Source organism: Genypterus blacodes, unplaced genomic scaffold (assembly GCF_046128005.1).
Source record: "Genypterus blacodes isolate CSIRO-AG114 ecotype Tasmania unplaced genomic scaffold, CSIRO-AGI_Gbla_v1 ptg000077l_1, whole genome shotgun sequence".
Lineage (NCBI taxonomy): Eukaryota > Metazoa > Chordata > Actinopteri > Ophidiiformes > Ophidiidae > Genypterus > Genypterus blacodes.
Window position 1 is genome coordinate 370949 of NW_027466886.1, and position 16776 is coordinate 387724.

General features: G+C 48.0%; 1 protein-coding gene across 3 annotated transcripts in view; it reads right to left on the bottom strand.

Moving 5' to 3' along the window:
• Positions 1-13: 13 nt before the first annotated feature.
• ptpn13 (protein tyrosine phosphatase non-receptor type 13) overlaps positions 14-16776 on the bottom strand; it is a 34905-nt gene continuing 18142 nt past the window's right edge. Inside the window, exons 8-49 of one of the 3 annotated variants that reach the window (XM_076158412.1) lie at positions 16302-16394; positions 14966-15065; positions 13788-14004; positions 13615-13689; positions 13299-13470; positions 13047-13197; positions 12813-12951; positions 12553-12705; positions 12258-12440; positions 11950-12112; positions 10972-11416; positions 10320-10426; positions 10135-10194; positions 9507-9596; positions 9292-9399; positions 9051-9182; positions 8391-8923; positions 7889-8005; positions 6946-7039; positions 6766-6851; positions 6502-6670; positions 5601-5815; positions 5397-5495; positions 4885-5264; positions 4648-4801; positions 4387-4542; positions 4123-4294; positions 3816-4026; positions 3634-3716; positions 3491-3552; positions 3185-3340; positions 2904-3069; positions 2607-2687; positions 2415-2521; positions 2247-2302; positions 2056-2153; positions 1810-1958; positions 1627-1717; positions 1191-1528; positions 890-1105; positions 752-814; positions 14-663 (exon numbers count right to left, since the gene is read on the bottom strand). In XM_076158412.1, coding sequence (XP_076014527.1) covers positions 586-663; positions 752-814; positions 890-1105; positions 1191-1528; positions 1627-1717; positions 1810-1958; positions 2056-2153; positions 2247-2302; positions 2415-2521; positions 2607-2687; positions 2904-3069; positions 3185-3340; positions 3491-3552; positions 3634-3716; positions 3816-4026; positions 4123-4294; positions 4387-4542; positions 4648-4801; positions 4885-5264; positions 5397-5495; positions 5601-5815; positions 6502-6670; positions 6766-6851; positions 6946-7039; positions 7889-8005; positions 8391-8923; positions 9051-9182; positions 9292-9399; positions 9507-9596; positions 10135-10194; positions 10320-10426; positions 10972-11416; positions 11950-12112; positions 12258-12440; positions 12553-12705; positions 12813-12951; positions 13047-13197; positions 13299-13470; positions 13615-13689; positions 13788-14004; positions 14966-15065; positions 16302-16394 — 6518 coding nt within the window. In that variant the 3' untranslated portion in view covers positions 14-585. Of the gene's footprint in view, positions 664-751; positions 815-889; positions 1106-1190; positions 1529-1626; positions 1718-1809; positions 1959-2055; positions 2154-2246; positions 2303-2414; positions 2522-2606; positions 2688-2903; positions 3070-3184; positions 3341-3490; positions 3553-3633; positions 3717-3815; positions 4027-4122; positions 4295-4386; positions 4543-4647; positions 4802-4884; positions 5265-5396; positions 5496-5600; positions 5816-6501; positions 6671-6765; positions 6852-6945; positions 7040-7873; positions 8006-8390; positions 8924-9050; positions 9183-9291; positions 9400-9506; positions 9597-10134; positions 10195-10319; positions 10427-10971; positions 11417-11949; positions 12113-12257; positions 12441-12552; positions 12706-12812; positions 12952-13046; positions 13198-13298; positions 13471-13614; positions 13690-13787; positions 14005-14965; positions 15066-16301; positions 16395-16776 lie in introns of all 3 variants that reach the window. The other 2 variants (XM_076158411.1, XM_076158413.1) reach the window with 2 other exon arrangements.

Here is a 16776-nt window from a genome sequence, read left to right on the forward strand (position 1 = left end):
ACAAAGACCAGCAAATGTTTGATTCTTGTTTAAAAACTGAACTTTCCTCTACATCACATTTAAAACGTATCCAGTTTAATTTTCAGGAGATGAATATGTACACTTTTAATTTCATCAATGACCTCAGGCAGTCAGCAATTACTGTATAATAGATTTACAAAGCAAATACTGTCATAGTATTCTGTCAAGGCAAGTTCCAGCATCAAAATAGGATTCAAAATACACAAGTACAGTTTTGTTCCACATAAAATGTGAAATCACGTAGAACGTTCATAATTATTTTAGAATATCTGGGATAAAAACAATAGTGTTCTCTTGTAGGGGGACGACAAGACGTACAATCAGCAGTTCTCATGAATGCATTGAAAGGGAGTAGCAGCCAAGAAAGGGAATTCGAAAAAGCAGACATAAAAATATAGACTTCTTTAAAGGAGCTGAATGCTTTAAGGCATTTTTAAGAACTTGTTCTGAAATTTGGCAACGTCTGCCTGTGTGGACTGTCCTCTGTTTCTGTTCTGCTCTTTAAAACAGTCAGCCAGCCAGCCAGCCAGCCAATATGCGGCTGAGACGTGTGGCTTCTTCTTGCTATCCTGAGATGTTTTCCTCCGATTGAAGACATCTGAGGACGTACAGGATCACGTGATAGCAGAAAATATACTGGTCCTGTGGAGAAAAAAGGTCAAGTGTTAAAGTGTGAGCTAATGTCATACAGTTGGACAACAAAGGCAAACAGTTTGTTTTTTTAAATGACCTCTGTCTGGACCATTCCCTGTCTCTGCAGTCTCATCGTCCTTACAACATCTGAAATATCAAACTGAAGAGAAGCCCATAGTTAGAACACTCTCCTTCTTCATGTAGAGATGAATAAGATAAAGACTATTATACTTACATCAGCATCTTTACTGATGAGACCCAGAACCACGTCTATACAGATGAGGGTCCCTGAGCGCCCGATGCCCGCGCTGCAGTGTGTGATGATGGGCCCAGAGCGGTGAACGTGCCTCATGTAGGAGATGAAGGTGAGCAGCTGCTCGGGTTGTGAGGGCGTCCCGTGGTCGGGCCATCCCGTGTAATTCAGGTGAGTCACACGCTGGGTTTCATTGGTCTGCAGAGGATGACATGTATGTTAAAACAGCATGTAGATGTTTTAATCGTAGCAAGAAACGGATGGAATCGTCCAATTCATTCACCTGAACGTCTTTGACCTCGATGAGCCGGATGACAAAGTTGTCCAGATGCTGGTCTTTGATCAGTGTGATCTGTAATCGGTCGTCCACCATCTCAGCCGTCATGGGGGTGTCGGGCCAGTACCGCTGGCACTTCACCTTCCCTCCCTCTACCTCCTGGGTCATCATGGCGATCACATTAGACTTCTGCTCCCACACCATTTGCCAAAAGTCACCCAGAGTGGTGGGCAAGGGTCCCTGGCAGGCGATGTACAGGAAGTCCTCCTCCTTAACGGGCATCTTGATGAAATTGGCGTTGATGTAGCCCCCATCTTTTCCCAGCACCACCCGAGTTGTATCAACTAGAAAGGATGGGTGCATGCAGATGTTATTTCATCTCATACAGTCACACTGTTGGGGGTTAAACTGAGTCTGACAGAGCAGCGGAGTCTCGGCTTACAGGGAACAATATTCTTGTAGCGATTCTTCTTCTTGTTCTCCTTGGTCTGACCTATCAAACAGTCGTCCAGCGGCTGAAGATTCTGTAGATTCTGCCAGGGAGAAAACAGAAAACCACATCAGAACACATTCAGAAGAATTCCAGTTTAAAATGGGAGCGGAAGTAGAGATCGCTTCAAAGCACCTCAAACTCCTGCAGTGGGACTTTGTGTTCCAGAAGCCCCCTCAACATGCGGACCACCGTGTTGAGCTTGGTTCCCGTGAACTGTCCCTCTGGGATCACCCTGACCAGAGGCAAGGAGGTCAGCTCTTCCTCAGTGATGATCAATCCATCTGGGAGAGGGAGAAAAGGGATTCAAAGCTCAAAACTCCCACCTGGTTGATCATATTCATATTTAATCAAGCAGTCACGGTGCACATCCATCCCTACCGTCTCTTGAGTCAGAGTTCATGTTTTCAATAGGCAGCTCATCGCTCCCCCATGTGATCTCATCCTCCTCTGGCTGCCCGGCGCTCATTTGCAGATAACTGAAAAGTGGAAAAGTGGAAAGTGAAGCCATGTGAGTTCGTCTCCACTCATCCATATGAGAGGTGCCTATAGCTAACGTTTAATCCTCCTACTTCTCATTCCTTGGATCGTCCACGCTCTCCTCTTTCCATTCCGCCTTCCGGGAACTCTAATATCAAAAAAGGATCAAAAGTAACATTTTTTTATCCGGCGTCACCAGCGAAGGACGGCTTCAGTGTTTCACATAGGAGGGAAAGCAAACGGGCGGGTTTGATCCGTACCTCAGGGGAATCCTCTGGTAAAGAAGAGCCGTCACAGTCGGTGTCCTCAGAAAGCTCTGCGCTGTGCTCCGCCTCTCCTCTCCGCTCCAGGGATCCACCGTCATAGTCTAAGAAACAAACATCAGTCGTTAGTTCATTCGTTTTTAGCTGGAAACTTGGCAACTTGTCATTAAATTGCGTTCTGGCTTTCACCGATCGGGGGAATGATGGGGAAGCTGCCCGACTTCAGCTCTTCGCACAGCTTCGTCTTCACTCCGCTGTCCTCGCTCAGGTCTGAAAACATTCAGGAGTGGGTTTAGTGCAGATAGGAACTCCAGTACGTCAGAAGACCCTGCTGTGTGTGCTGTGTGTGCTGTGTGTGCTGTGTGTGCTGTGTGTGCTGTGTGTGCTGTGTGTGCTGTGTGTGCTGTGTGTGCTGTGTGTGCTGTGTGTGCTGTGTGTGCTGTGTGTGCTGTGTGTGCTGTGTGTGCTGCGTTAAGCTGCCGGTACCTGCGTTTCCATTGCACTTGTCGGAGTTGATAGGCAGGTAGGCCAGGTAGGTGTTGGGGTTCTGATCTTGTGGTCTGGACACTAAGAGCTGCACCAGGCCTTTGGTTTTCCGGATGGTGGTGACGGCTGTAGTGTGCGACACGCCCGTCATCAGCTCCTCATTCACCTGCAAGGAAAGGAAAGAACACACAAATGAAAAAGCTCTTTATGGTTGAAGAGCGTTCCCAGATTGAGAAATGTATGTGAACGCAAACTGACTGACTGTTGATTGTCACACTCACTTTCAGCAGGCGGTCTCCCACTTGCAGCCGGCCTGAGGACTCTGCTATTCCTCCCGGTGTGACCGACTTCACAAAGATCCCCCTCTCCCCGCCGATCACGGAGAAACCAAGACCCCCCGAATCCGGCTTATCTAACTCCAGACTGATGATCTCCTCCTGCACGCATGACAATCACCTTTTATTCACCACTCTACACCTTGGTAGAGAAATATCACTAAGCGGTCAGGAAGGGCATCAAAGCGGTCGCTCCTGACATCACAGCCATTTTGACATTTACAAATCAAAATGTCATTTCACTGAGCTTACCTCTAAAGGACAGAGAGATGAGAGAGCCTCTGCATCCGGCTCATCTTCGCCTGTTAGGTAGCCTGGAACAGAATGTGTTATCTTAAACACTGTAACAGTCGTATAAAGACGTATCACAGGTAGGATTTAGAGTGGAATCTCACCGTTGACGCTGGAAACCTTGGGGCTGATGTTGTTATTCAGGTAAGAGACATTTTTCTCCCCTGGGTAAACCGGCTTTCCATCCCTTTAAGACGGAGCAGAAACATTGATTTGATTGAATGTAATGGTATTTCAGATATGTGGGGTTAGAGTGTAAAGTGTGTGTCGTTATGCTGTGGCCTACCTGGTGGCCTTGACAGTGAGGTCCTGGAGGGAGAGCTCCAGCAGCCTGCAGCTCTCACTGAGGGTCAGGTCCTGTGTGGGGGCCCCGCTGATGTAGTGGATCAGGTCCAGAGGTCTCAGGCTGCCTTCCTCAGAGGCCAACGTACCGGGCAGGACGTCTTTCACAAACAGGACCCCGTACTCGCTGTCCATGCCGCCGTCCAGCACCAAACCTGTGGGGGGGGGGGGGTCATGGTGAGAGGATGAATAAGAGGGAAGGGAGCCTGGAATAAATAAATCTCTTTAGAAACAGGGCTTTTTTTCTTTACCGAGTGGTTTTTCATCGCCCTCAAAGCAGATATCAGGCAGCAGGTGGGCGTCTATGGGCGGCTTTGGAGCCTCCAGGACTCTGCCCACCACCAAATCCACCAACCGGGGAGCCGCACGCACAAGGTTGACCACCTCAGTGTGGCCCAGGTTGGTCACATCTGAGTTGTTCACCTGTAGACAAACAGGTGTTCATTTTGTGAAATTATGACAAAGTTGGAGAGGAATGGAGGATCAGGAGTCATGGAGTCAGGATGGATCAGCACCATGATCATCCGGTCCCCGGGCCTCAGTCTGCCGTCGCCTTTGGCTGGATCCTGGACGATGTCGTGGATGTAACATCCGTGATCGTTTCCTTTAGTGAGGGTGAAGCCCAGACTGCCCTTGTCTGACTTCAACAAGGAGACCTTCAGCTCTACATCCTGACAACAGAGGAGCAACACAGTTACAGCAGACCAATCACCTGAATGAACCTTTAACCCAGGATCTACATTGTGTGAAGCAACAGTCCCTTCATCTGTTCTTACCGGGACAAATTCTTCCGTTTCCTGTCCGTTGCCCGACACGGTGAGGTTGAGGGGCACAGGCAGTGGAGGAGGGAGAGGATCTGGACTGGGGGCATTGGGGGAGGACAGCACAGGCAGGGGAGGGGACTCAGCTGTCATGGAGGAGGAAGGAGACCTGTCCACAGAGATTTGGTTGTGAGAATTACTCAAGAATGGTAACAGCATGTAGTGGATCTGAACGCCCGTGAGGTACCGTACCTCTTGCTCAGATCAGATCTGGTCATGGACAGGTTTGGGGAGTAGAAGGCCGAGGGCGTGGTTTCCTCCAGCAGCCCGGAGCTGTCATAGTGCTCCCCCAGGTCCAGGGTGGCGCTGGGGGTTTGGTAGACGCTCCGATCCCAGGCCTGTCTGCTGTGCTCCAGGGTGCTCGGGGGGCTGAAGGCTTCCTCCACCTCCTCGTCCCCCTCACTGCTGTCACTGTAGCTGTTGTGTCGAGCCGGCGTTTTATGCAGCAGCCTGTCCAGGGCGTCTTCCACCGGGCCCAGACTCCTCTTGCCTTTGCTTGCTGTAGACCTGGTCAAGACCTGGCTGGGAACTGCCTGGCTCACTGGCACCTTTCTGGGGGAGGGCATGGGTGTCTGGGACAGGGGGGAGCACACAATAAGATCCAAATCTAAATGCACATCTCTTACATGAGAGAGAGAGCGAGAGAGCGAGAGAGCGAGAGAGCGAGAGGAAGAGAGAGAGAGAGAGCCAGTGAGGATTCTCACCAGGGCTGAACCGTCCAAGTCGGGAAGAGCATTGTGTTCCGGTCTGCAGAGGAGCAGTGTCACCTCCTGGCCGGTTCCTCGCAGGGCTGATATCACTTCCTGCGTGCGCACAAATGAAGCCATCAGAAACCTCGCAGCACTCTCATCTGTTCATCTGCTCACTTGATCCCTCACTGCCACAGAGGGAGATGATGTGTGACGTACGTGTTGCGAAAGTCCTTTGAGGGAGGTTTGATTGACCCGCAGGATGACGTCGCCCACGTTGATGCGGCCGCTCTCGGCAGCCGGCTGGCCCGGGAAAAGCTTCTTCACCCGCACCATGCTGGAGCCCGAGGGCCCGTCGGGGAGATTCTCCTCCCGGCTGAAGCTGAAGCCCAGGCCGGACGTGTTCTTCAGCAGGCACACCTCAAACACATTATCTGGAGGCAGAGCAAGAGGACACACACACACACACACACACACACACACACACACACACACACACACACACACACACACACACACACACACACACACACACACACACACACACACACACACACACACACACACACACACACACACACACACACACACACACACACACACACACACACACACACACACACACACACACACACAGCTTTAAATGAGGTAAGTGACAGGAAGTTGTGTTGCTTGCAGACTGAATCAAGCCTCTGTTTAACTCTTTATGTCACTAAATTCAAATCGACATTTATGAATGTAAATATTTCCTCCCTGTGATCTATTTATCACTCTGTTCTGTGTTTTCACTCATGTTTTATCATCGTATTGGATTAAGTTCTGTACGATTTAATTCATTTATTTGTTTTCTCAATGTATTAAGTCATCATTTAATTATCTGTATGATCAATTTAATACATTTAATTTTTAGATTTTATTTCCGATGTCATTGTATTCATACACATTATACATTATTTGTATAGCTTAAGTGTTTAATTTGACAACTTTTTTCATTTCAGTGACTCATCATTGGTCTTTGTGGTCTTTCATGCAGTTTTTGTATCTTTTTTTAAATGAATGTTTGATCCCTGTTTGAACCCTGACCCTAACTCAACTCCATCCTCCTGCCCGAGTGTCTCACCTGGTGTGATGAAGCTGTACTCTGGTTTGGCTTTGACCTCAGGCGGCTGCTCTTTAGACTTGGCCCGCTCTCGGCTGCTGCCCCCGTACGGAGGGGTTTGTTGAGGCGTGAGGGGAGCGTGGACGCCATCTTCGGGCGATTGACCCTTCTCCAGCAACAAGTGTACCGTCTGAAGCACACGGGGGAATGATGGACACACTGTTACGGCTCAAGTGACAGGAAGCAACGTGGGTGTTTGAGCTCGCGGCAGAGGTCGCCTCTCACCTGCCCCGTATCTCTGAGCGCCTCGACCGCTTGCTTATGCGTGGCTCCGTCCAGACTCTTTCCATTGACCGCCACCACACGATCGCCTGTAGTGTGGTTTACATACATGATGAAATGAGTGTAAAGGCTGTGGAATAAAGCCAGAGCGTCACATGAAGATCAGTGTTTTCAGGTGTTTACCTTTCTGTATCCTTCCATCGAGCTCAGCCGCTCCTTTAGGGATGATGCCTTTGACGTAAATCCCTCCGTGTCGGACGGCGGTGTTGACTCCCCCCTAGGAGACAAACACACAATCAGTCCATCTGACCACAGAGAACACAGATCATGGTGTGTTTGCTTTGGGAGGTGAGATGAATGTGGAGGTTTTTACATTTCAGCTGTAATTGTTAAACGATAAATAATTTAGGCAATCCAAACTCACAGCCTCAACACAAATTTGTCACAATGTTGACACCCCATGTTGTTGAATGGCTGATTGATTTATTATACATCATAATTGTGCTGACCACAGATTAATTAGATTATTTCTGATGCAACAGTCAAAGGAATGAAGCATTTATCATTGAACAATTACGATGAAGTGAAACAAAAATCCCCCATGGTGACGTTTACGACAATTGATGAGGTTAAATCTACATTTCTAAACATATGGTGGCGTTAAGCGAATGCAGTGGTTGTTAAGTGACTTGAAAACTGATGAATTGTTATTCTAACCAGATTTTTAAATGTGTGTGAGCAATCGTGACACACAGGGAAGAGTGACTGTGTTAAGTTCTGAATCACTTAGACGTTAAATTGGCAAATCACTAGCAAATCTCTTATGTCAGCAGAAAACACATAGCATTTACCAATAAGCAAGCATTTTAACAAAAATAACACCTTTACTTTGCAGACTCAAGTTTAAATCAGGTGTAACTTTATACTAAGAATACAGAGTGATTAAACAATCATTTTAAAGTGGCATGCAAAGACAGTGAGCCGATTCCCACAAGAGCCTCAAGATCCAAGCCCACACAGCCGACACCAAGCAAACCAAACCAAGCAACGTGAGCTACTCAGATGAAGACAAGATGAGGGGAGGGGGGGAAACAAAAGAGAGGGTGAAAACCTTGTCGAACAGTACCGTGACACTTATGCCCAGGCTACTGTCTATTTTGGACAGCTCAACGTCAAATAGTTCTCCTGGACTGAGACTACTGACCCCTGGGGCTTTACCACCTAAATTTTCCATGATGCACTCCTGCAAACAGAGAACAGGGCATTAAGTTGAATTATCACAAGCAGAGACATGCAGGGAGTACAAAAAAAAGGATCAGAGGAGAGTGAGGAAGCTAAGGAAGGTAGAGAGGAGGGCAGCACGTTCAAGGAGATATACAGTATGATGCCACGCATTGCCGGTGTGAATGCAATGACAGGCAAAGGTTGAACATAACAGGAAGTTAGGCGTGGGAAGCATCTGTCAGGTATTTAGTCATGCTTGTTTATGGAACAATCCTCGACATACAAGGACGTCCTGTTCTGGTCTTTATTGTAGCAAAATGACAACTCTGAGTGAGATCTCCTGGAGAAACAGCAACAATGTGAGTGAGAATAAGAGCAGAGATAGAGCCAGATGCACGCCGTACCTTTTTCACCATGAGGTTCTCTTGACCGCTGGAGTGAGTGTCCTCGTCCATGTCTGAATCCCCCCAATCGGAATGTTCGGGAACCTTGGGAACTTCAGGGACTTTAGCTTTCCTAGTTTTGGGCGGCAGAGCTGGCGGTGCCGGATCCAAACCCATAATAGGTTCTAGTCGGTGTTGCTGGGCTACAGATGCAGCTGCAGCAGCTGCAGCGGCGGCGGCTGCAGCAGCTCCATCTGGCACCTGGTGGATTCCATTAGCAGGGGGTTGACTGATTGTAGCGACGCCACTTGTCCTGGAGTCCTGAGAGTTGAGGCTGTTGTGCTGGCGGAGCGAGGCGGACGCGGAGGCGGAGGAGGAGGAGGAGGAGGAGGGCGTGGGTGTGGGTGTGGCGGTGCTGTGGATGGGAAGGTTGGGGCTTCCTGTTCGCACCTGCTCCTCTGACGATGACTCAAAGTCTGGATCTCGTCTTTGCACAGAGCTAAGCCCCTTCAAGGAAGACCTGCCCTGGTATGGAAGATAGCTCAGCGAGGAGTCTGCCAAGACAAGTCAAAAGAGAATCATTAGACAAGTTATTCCATGTAGAAATGAGAGTCAGTACTTGATTTGACAAGGCACTAAAAATACCTAAGTGACTTCTAGCCAGTGGAAAGAGAAAGGTACCTTTGTAAAGCCTTTCTTTGGGCTGCGACACAACCAGCGTCACATCATCGGGGGCGTTTTGCAGGATATCAACAGTGGCAGCATGAGGGAGACCGCCCAAGTTTACATCATTTACCGAGATCAAGCGGTCACCTGCAGCGATAGTATCAACGGTCACTCGCACGCTGAGCAAAAATAACACAGAATATACACAGAATTGTGATATTTCAAAGGTCCGGTGTAGCAAAGCCCTGTTCTGCACCTGGTTTGAGGAAGCCATTGACGTCGGCTGGACCTCCAGGAGTGACGGAGCTGATGATGGTACCCAGGTCCATGTGACCCGAATTCTCCCCTCCCACTACCTGGAACCCTGGAGAACACACACAAGCATGAATGAATAGCCGCACATCCATTCAAAAACATATCGGCTGACTGTGCAAAATTAATTCATTTTTAGAAAAGCTAATTTGTCCTTACCAAGGCCGTACTTCACATCTTTTTTCAGGTTGACAGTTGTGATTTCTCTCTCTGGAGATGGTAAAGCACTGAGCTTTTTCTTCAGCGAATCTGCGCACACACACACACACGCACAGAGACACACAGACACACACACAAGGCATTTGTTACATGTAATCGAATATGAATGCAAGCGTTGTCGTTTCTGACAGACGCATTAAAATTCCTCTATGCGCAGCGAGAAATCCAGATGACTCGCTTCCTTACAGAGCTGCTGTTGCAAAACTGCATGGGACTGTACTGCTGGCTAATGGCCCTGAAAAGAGGGGCTAAGCTGGGATCAAAGGGAAGGTCATGAGTTTAGTGCCAAGCATGGAGCTATTAAATGTTGGGAGGGGGCGGGGGGGCACTGAAAGCGCACAGGCTCAAGTCTGCATTATATAATTCTGATTTAGATCAGAAAACACAGGCTTTAATGGTTTGCATATCCGTGCTTGGCCGTGCTACACAGTCCGGCCTGTGGTTCAACGGGCTGCGGAGGCTTAAGGACATTAGGGGGCGTTGGATAATTCACTGTGCTCAAAGCAAAGCAAAGTCACACAGCGGTCTACCATCCTGGGAAAACAGGGCGGGGAGATTTCATACCCACCAGTAACAGTGGAGGAGGACGGGGATGACGGCGGGCCGGAGGAACTGTGCATACTGACCCCTAGAACACAACAGAAGAGATTAGAATTGAGACATTTACCATCAGTCTATAATCATTGAACAGCCAGTTGAAAGTTGCATGTGTCTAGATGTCCATATGTTCCCCACGCAGGTCCACATCCTTACCTACTACATACGCTAGACCACCGTCGTCTAAGGAAAAAGAGTCAGGTTCCTTCTTGGAGTGACTGAGGCTCCAGGCCGGGCTGCTGTGTGACACCGTGCCAAACGATCTGGGATTGGGAGAGCAAATGAAGGAGGTTTACCCTCAACAGCAACAAATACAGGAGATAAAAAGAAGTCAATGTAAAAAAAAAAAGATTTTCTTTTAACTCTTACCAACTCTGAGACCTACTTGCATTCATGCATGGAGAATTCTAGGCACATGCACAAAAACAAGATGGATAAAAATAAAAAAGAAACACACCCTGGTGCGCACAGCCTCACGAAAATACACAAACAGGCGCACGGCCCCCTGGAGGCCTCATTAGTGGCTGGAGGTGAAGCTTTGTGCGTCTCTGCAGTGTGAGGCAGAGCCTAATGCCAGCAACAAGCTCACTTTGTGACCTCGGCCTGTTTTAAGGTGAGGACACTGACAATCAGGTTTACAACCTGGTTGACTCACATTTCATATCTGCAGTGCAAACAATCATACACTTGATACACGTGATAAACCAATACAGCTCCTTTGGGAACTCTGAATGCTCACACACCCACACTCACAGTATGGTTGTACTTGGACCATTTGAGTGCTTTTCTTTCTTAAACCGTGACTCACTTGTCTGGCTGGTGAGAGACAGAGTTGCGGATGGAGTCTGTGTCTGAGCTGGCACGGTGGTGCTGCTGGAAGTGAGAAGCCATTGGGTTGGACTGGATTTGGCTTAGCCCGCTGAGCGATTGCCCACTGAATGACTCCGGCACTCGGTGCTCTGGAGACTCTGGCATCTGGTGGAGGTTGTGGTGGGAGCGGCTAATTATCCGTGGGTTGGGGTGGGCCGAGGCCCCTGGATTGAAACCTGGAAAGAGAACATCATCTTGGGAGAGCAGCGGGCCAGACTGCGCCTTGTGGAGCGCGGCCTCCGAGTAGGAGATCCTCTTCAGGTGGTCCGGGTTGGAGCGCGTCGACAGGCTGGGGCCCAGGCTGCCGGAGCTCACTGCACTTCCTGGCGCTTCTTGGCTCCGAGGATCAAGGGAATACTGCAGGCTGCTCAGGGGGGAGTTCTCTAAAGACCAGGGAGGATGTACAAACACAACATTACAATGTTGCTATCAAAATGTATCACTATGACATCTAAAATATCAACAGAAATAATTCCAATGAACTAAGGAGTTCTGCCTGCACAGAAAGGTTGGACCCTTTGCTGGTAATAATAACATGTGGATTTTCAGCTGTCAATCATCATCAGTGGTCGATCAATGATTGATTTACAACCTAACTGTGATATCATGTTGCTGATTTGTGAGATACAACATGTTATACTCAGCTGTCATAGATGTTTGTTCAGCCAAGTACGACAAATCATATCCAACTGTGAAACTGATCAACCAAATGTAGTTTGATGACACTAGCATTATGTTGCAAATTTTTATGAGTTTTGTTGGACATGGATGCTTTGTCCCTTTTGAGTCTGGGTGAACATCGTTATCTGACATGTTTACCTTCCCTCTCAGGGACTTGATGTCCACTTAGCCGTGTGGAATGTCTCTCTCTATCTGTGAGCTTTACCCACTCAGACGTGTAGACGTTCTCTCTTACCCAGGTCCTGAAGCTCCTGGTTGTTCTGGCGGGCTTTCATCTGCAGGTGGAACTTGTGCTGGTCGGAGCACAGCTGGTGCAGGTACTGACAGGTTTTGTTGCTGTCTGTCTGGAAAAGGTGCTTGATCCCATCTGATGTGTTCTGGAGGCAAATCTTCTTTTTCTTCAAGGAGAAAGTTCAAAATGTGAGGGAAGGTGAAGTCCAACTAGGCTAAGAAATCTTTTAATTTCACTTTAATGTGACATTATAGGGACAAATGTCAATTATACAGAGGCTACTGCTCAATAATTGGGGTAGAAGTTCTTACTATAAAGGAAATCTTTTTAGTCTCCCTCCAGGGGAACCTCAGTACTGGGGTACGGTTTCCATTAAGGACCTCAAAGATGAGCACCCCCTTAGAGTAGACACCCAGCATGATACCCGTCTGGGACCTCTTCTCAGGAAGCACCCGGTGGAAGTGGACACCATATTCTGTCAGTCTCTGGCTCACCTTAATGGTTAAAAAGTAACAGAGTTTACTCCATAAATGCACAGAAGGGAGATTTAGAGAAGTGGGAACTCATCCTTCAAAACAATGAATCCTATGCTTTGGTCTTGCTGACCTTGAGGAACTCAAACTCTGCTTCAGTCTCAGAGGCACCGTAGTAGTTGCTGTGAAGTTTGGGCAGCTCCTCTTTGATGGTCGTCTGGTCCAATCTATCCAGGACAGACACGGGCAGGTAGTGCTCCAGACGGAAATACGTCTTCCCGTGGAGCTGAGAACAAGATTATCAGCAGTCAGTCATGATGTCAAGACCTATTAGTTTAGAAATAATATACATTCAATTGAAGTATCCATGAGAAAATGTGTTGGAGTTTGTACCTCAGGCTGGTAGTCACTAAATTCGGCCTGCAGGGCAAGAGAAGACAGCAACATGGCGCTCTCTGTGTCGCAGCGCATCCTCTCCTCCAGCACATCCTTCCTCAGCTGTAGGTAGTACTGATGCTTGGTCATTGCGTGTCTGTTGGCGACAGAAAAACACAATATTGAAAACGTTGTGTGGCAGAATCTGGGCCTTCCTGCGTGTGACTCTAAAACCCGCGTATTGATGCTTACTGTATGAGGTTGACGTCGTCGAGGAAGAACTTGATACGTAGGAAGAGGTTAAAGGGCACGTCCACTTTCTTCCTCCTGGGGTCCTCCTTCCAGCCCTCTGGGGCCACTTTGGTCAATTTGGCATCCGGATCCACAAAGTAAAACTCATTATCTGTGGAATAAAGGAGGGAGTTTTTCCTTACAAAATCAAACCTGAGAGCTTGTGCATGTAGCAGTTATACTACATATGACCAGAAAACATCGCTTCCCTACCGCTGAGGTATGCGAGGCTAAAGAGATGGTGCTCCACCAGTCCCACGTGAGCCACCACCATATCCAGAACGTCTTTGCACACCGCCTTGACGTCGCAGCTCAGCTCCAGCTTCTGGCCGTTCAGCAGCACCACGCCAACCTTCCTCTGCACTTCCTCCGCCTTGCCACGCTTCTTCTCATTGCAAAGGAAACAGGAAGGAGGACGGGAAGGAGGGAAGTAGAAGTATGGGTGATGTGTAAAATAACATAAGTCACACGGTAACGCGAAAGGTTAGTCAAGCTCATAGGAATCTGACGTGCATGTGTACGTCCTCACCATTATTGAAGAGGGAACGGTCAAGGCAACACAAGGCTCAACAGCCATCTTTACAAACTCAGGTCCATGGAAGTTCTAGTATTGAAGTATAGGCAGGTGTAAATATAGAAAAGTTGTGGTTAGAGAAATCAAATATCTTAAAAACAAAAACTGATCAAAGCTTGTGCTGGAACCTTGGGTTTGCGTTGTGGCAGAGAGGAGGTGAAGTAGGGGTCGTGCAGGTCCAGCATGGACGTGCGTGACGGCAGCAGGGGGTCATCAGAGGAGTAGATGTTGGCCCTGGACAGCCTGCTGGCCAAGTGGGCCTGGAGCCGCTGCACCTCCTCCTCTTGCTTCTGGAGGAGCAGCTCGGCTCCGACCAGACTTTCGTCAGCCGCCCCCTCATACTGCCTAGAGTGGAAAAGAGCGCAGGGCAGACATCCGTCACACTCATGACTCCTCTATTCAGATGTGTCAGTTCTCTTCACAGGCTTTATTTTCTTTGTTCACACCATAAAGAAATTAGTTGAAAAGGAGCAGCAAGACGGGGAATGTGCGCCATAAAACACACAAAAGACGCAAAATAATGGATGACGGATATTCATTTAAGGTCATGTGGGAAACATCTTTACGCTGCCGTCACAATAGGTGGAATAAGAATGAAAACATGGTTCTGTTGAAAGTAAAGCAACAGCAGGGAGTTCTGGTCTGGTGTGTGATTAGTATGAGATTAGAAAGACAGAGATTGCTGAGTTTGGCTGTCATTTTGGATGACCTCACTGGGGAGGCATGGAGCTGAACCTGCTGTTCCACACCAGCAGGATCGTCTCATTGGCAGAGAGGTCAGGCTGTGCAGCCCACACACACCAGCACCTCAGGAGGACACGCAACATGTGCATACATTAAAGAAACAGCCACAAGAACGCACCTAAACACACACACACTTCCATGCAGGTGGGGAAATTAGCGCAGAATCATTTCCCATACAAACTCAAACAGATGATAAACTCCCCCTTACAACAAACATCTGTTCGAGTTGTTGCATTGGCTGAAGAAACTGAAACATAACTGGAGCAGATTCCACACACAGACACACACACACACACACACACACACACCCTTAAAATACTGAAGTACACAAAGCAACTCATTTGAGCCCAGACTGTTTCAACAGTGTTTATACATTCTGAGTCAGTAAACAGGGTAAAGTAATAAAGTATATATAATAAAATATAACGACAGTAAGCAGTAGAGGGGGATCAATAGGGAGACATTATGAGGTTTGAAGTAGGATGAGCCTCAGGCGCCTGTGCAGACATGCAGACCGGGGACTGGAGGTAAATTGAGGTATATGTGTGTGTGAGTGTGTCACCTGTGCCTGTGTGTGTTGTGGCTCGTCAGTGACAGGGCGTCATGCTCGGAGGAAAGGGCCGCCTGGGAGCTAAACCTCCTCACCTCGCCGGGTTTCCTTGCTGGAAGACACATGTGAAATGTTAACCATGCTCCTCAGAGGCTCAGTGGAGGGAATGCACACACATGTACTCACACGTACACAATCGAGCAAAACCCCTCCAGATAAGAGACGCCAACACAAAGCACAAGTGCCTGCATGGACATGTCAAAAGATTTATGACGAGATGAGAAAGAGTCATAATTGAGATCACAGTGGCAACACACAAGCTCTTAATGTCCACAACAAAGGCTACACAACAGAGAGACACATGTAAATAATTTATATCCCACTCGAAATATCCATAATTGCTTTCTGGCCGATGTGTACAGGATATTTCAACTCTTCACAGCTGGTTAATGGAGTGAGGGTGGCAGGTCAGCTTGAATCAACATGTTGGCCCTTGGTCATTTATTAGCACGGCCCCTTAATGTGCATTATTGTCAACAAACACCCGCTATTTCTACCCTAACCCCCATTGCTACTTCTGTGACGTTTGTGTAATAACAAAACTAATCCTTGGGACCTGCACGCCCACACAGGTGTTGTCACTGCCGGATGATTCGACTGTTCTTCAAGTCCATGTTAGGCGGGGCTGTGTGGGGAGTTTACCGAGGTCATAACAAGGTGAGTGTGCGCGCGTGTGTGTGTGTGTGTATGTATCCGGTGTGATGAATGCAGCTAATGAATCAGGAGAGTCGGGGAGCTATGGGCGATGCTTAGTCAGTAATAACCCACACAGTCCAGAGAGGAGGTTGAATCTGCCAAAACACTTGGGCGACACATTGGGTGTGGGCGACACATGTGAGGGGACACATGTGAGGGAAATAGGGAGTTTGGCTGATTGTTTTTTAAAAGCGTCCATGGTTTTCTCTGAGAAGCCACGTTTAGGTTTTAAACTTTGGTCCTTATTCGCAACTGAATCAATAACGTTATCAGCTACACCTGCCTTTCAAAAATGTCAAACAGAAGGGAGGTCAACTCAAGATCCTGATGATCCTAATTAAGCATCAGGAAGTAAAATGAAGTACCAGCTACGCCACGTGTGTATGCCATGGTAACACACACAAGAATAGGCAAAAGTGGACTTCCTTTAGTGGAAAATTCCTCACTTGCCACAGGAGCTGGACTAATAATAGCCTATGAATCAGCACCCGCCCCTCCGGAAAGCTTTGTTAGTTTCGCTGGTAAATTCGAAGGAGTGGGAATGATCATCATCGTTACTTGAATGTGCTGATTCATCAGACTCAGTACTTGCCTTGTCTGTAATCTGGATCCGAGGAGGCAACCGAGGGGCTCTCGCTGGATGAACTATAGTCACTGTGGTACCTCTGATGCGTGTGGACTGGATCTGAGGGAAGAGAAAGACCATCAGACTGTTTAAAAATATATACATGTACTGAAATATGAAGAGTGAAGAGGTACCATGCACACAAGACAACCAAAGTGTAAAAGGACCTTTAAGAGGAATCTCTCAAATCCCTGCATGGATGGGAAACCCAAATGTGAAGACATACAAAGAAGGCGTTAGTCATGCTGCCGGTAAACAAAGTTGATGGAACGCAAACGTAACCGCACTGAAAGCACCTTCTGTCTGTCAGTCGGCATGCTGCCCGTCAAGTTGGGGAGCTTTTTGTCAGAGGTTTTTGACGCTTTTGTCAGGGCCCTGAGTGAGTAAGTGCAGGGTAACTCTAGCCAACTATTTGCTTTCCCTTTGAACAATGCTCCTAACC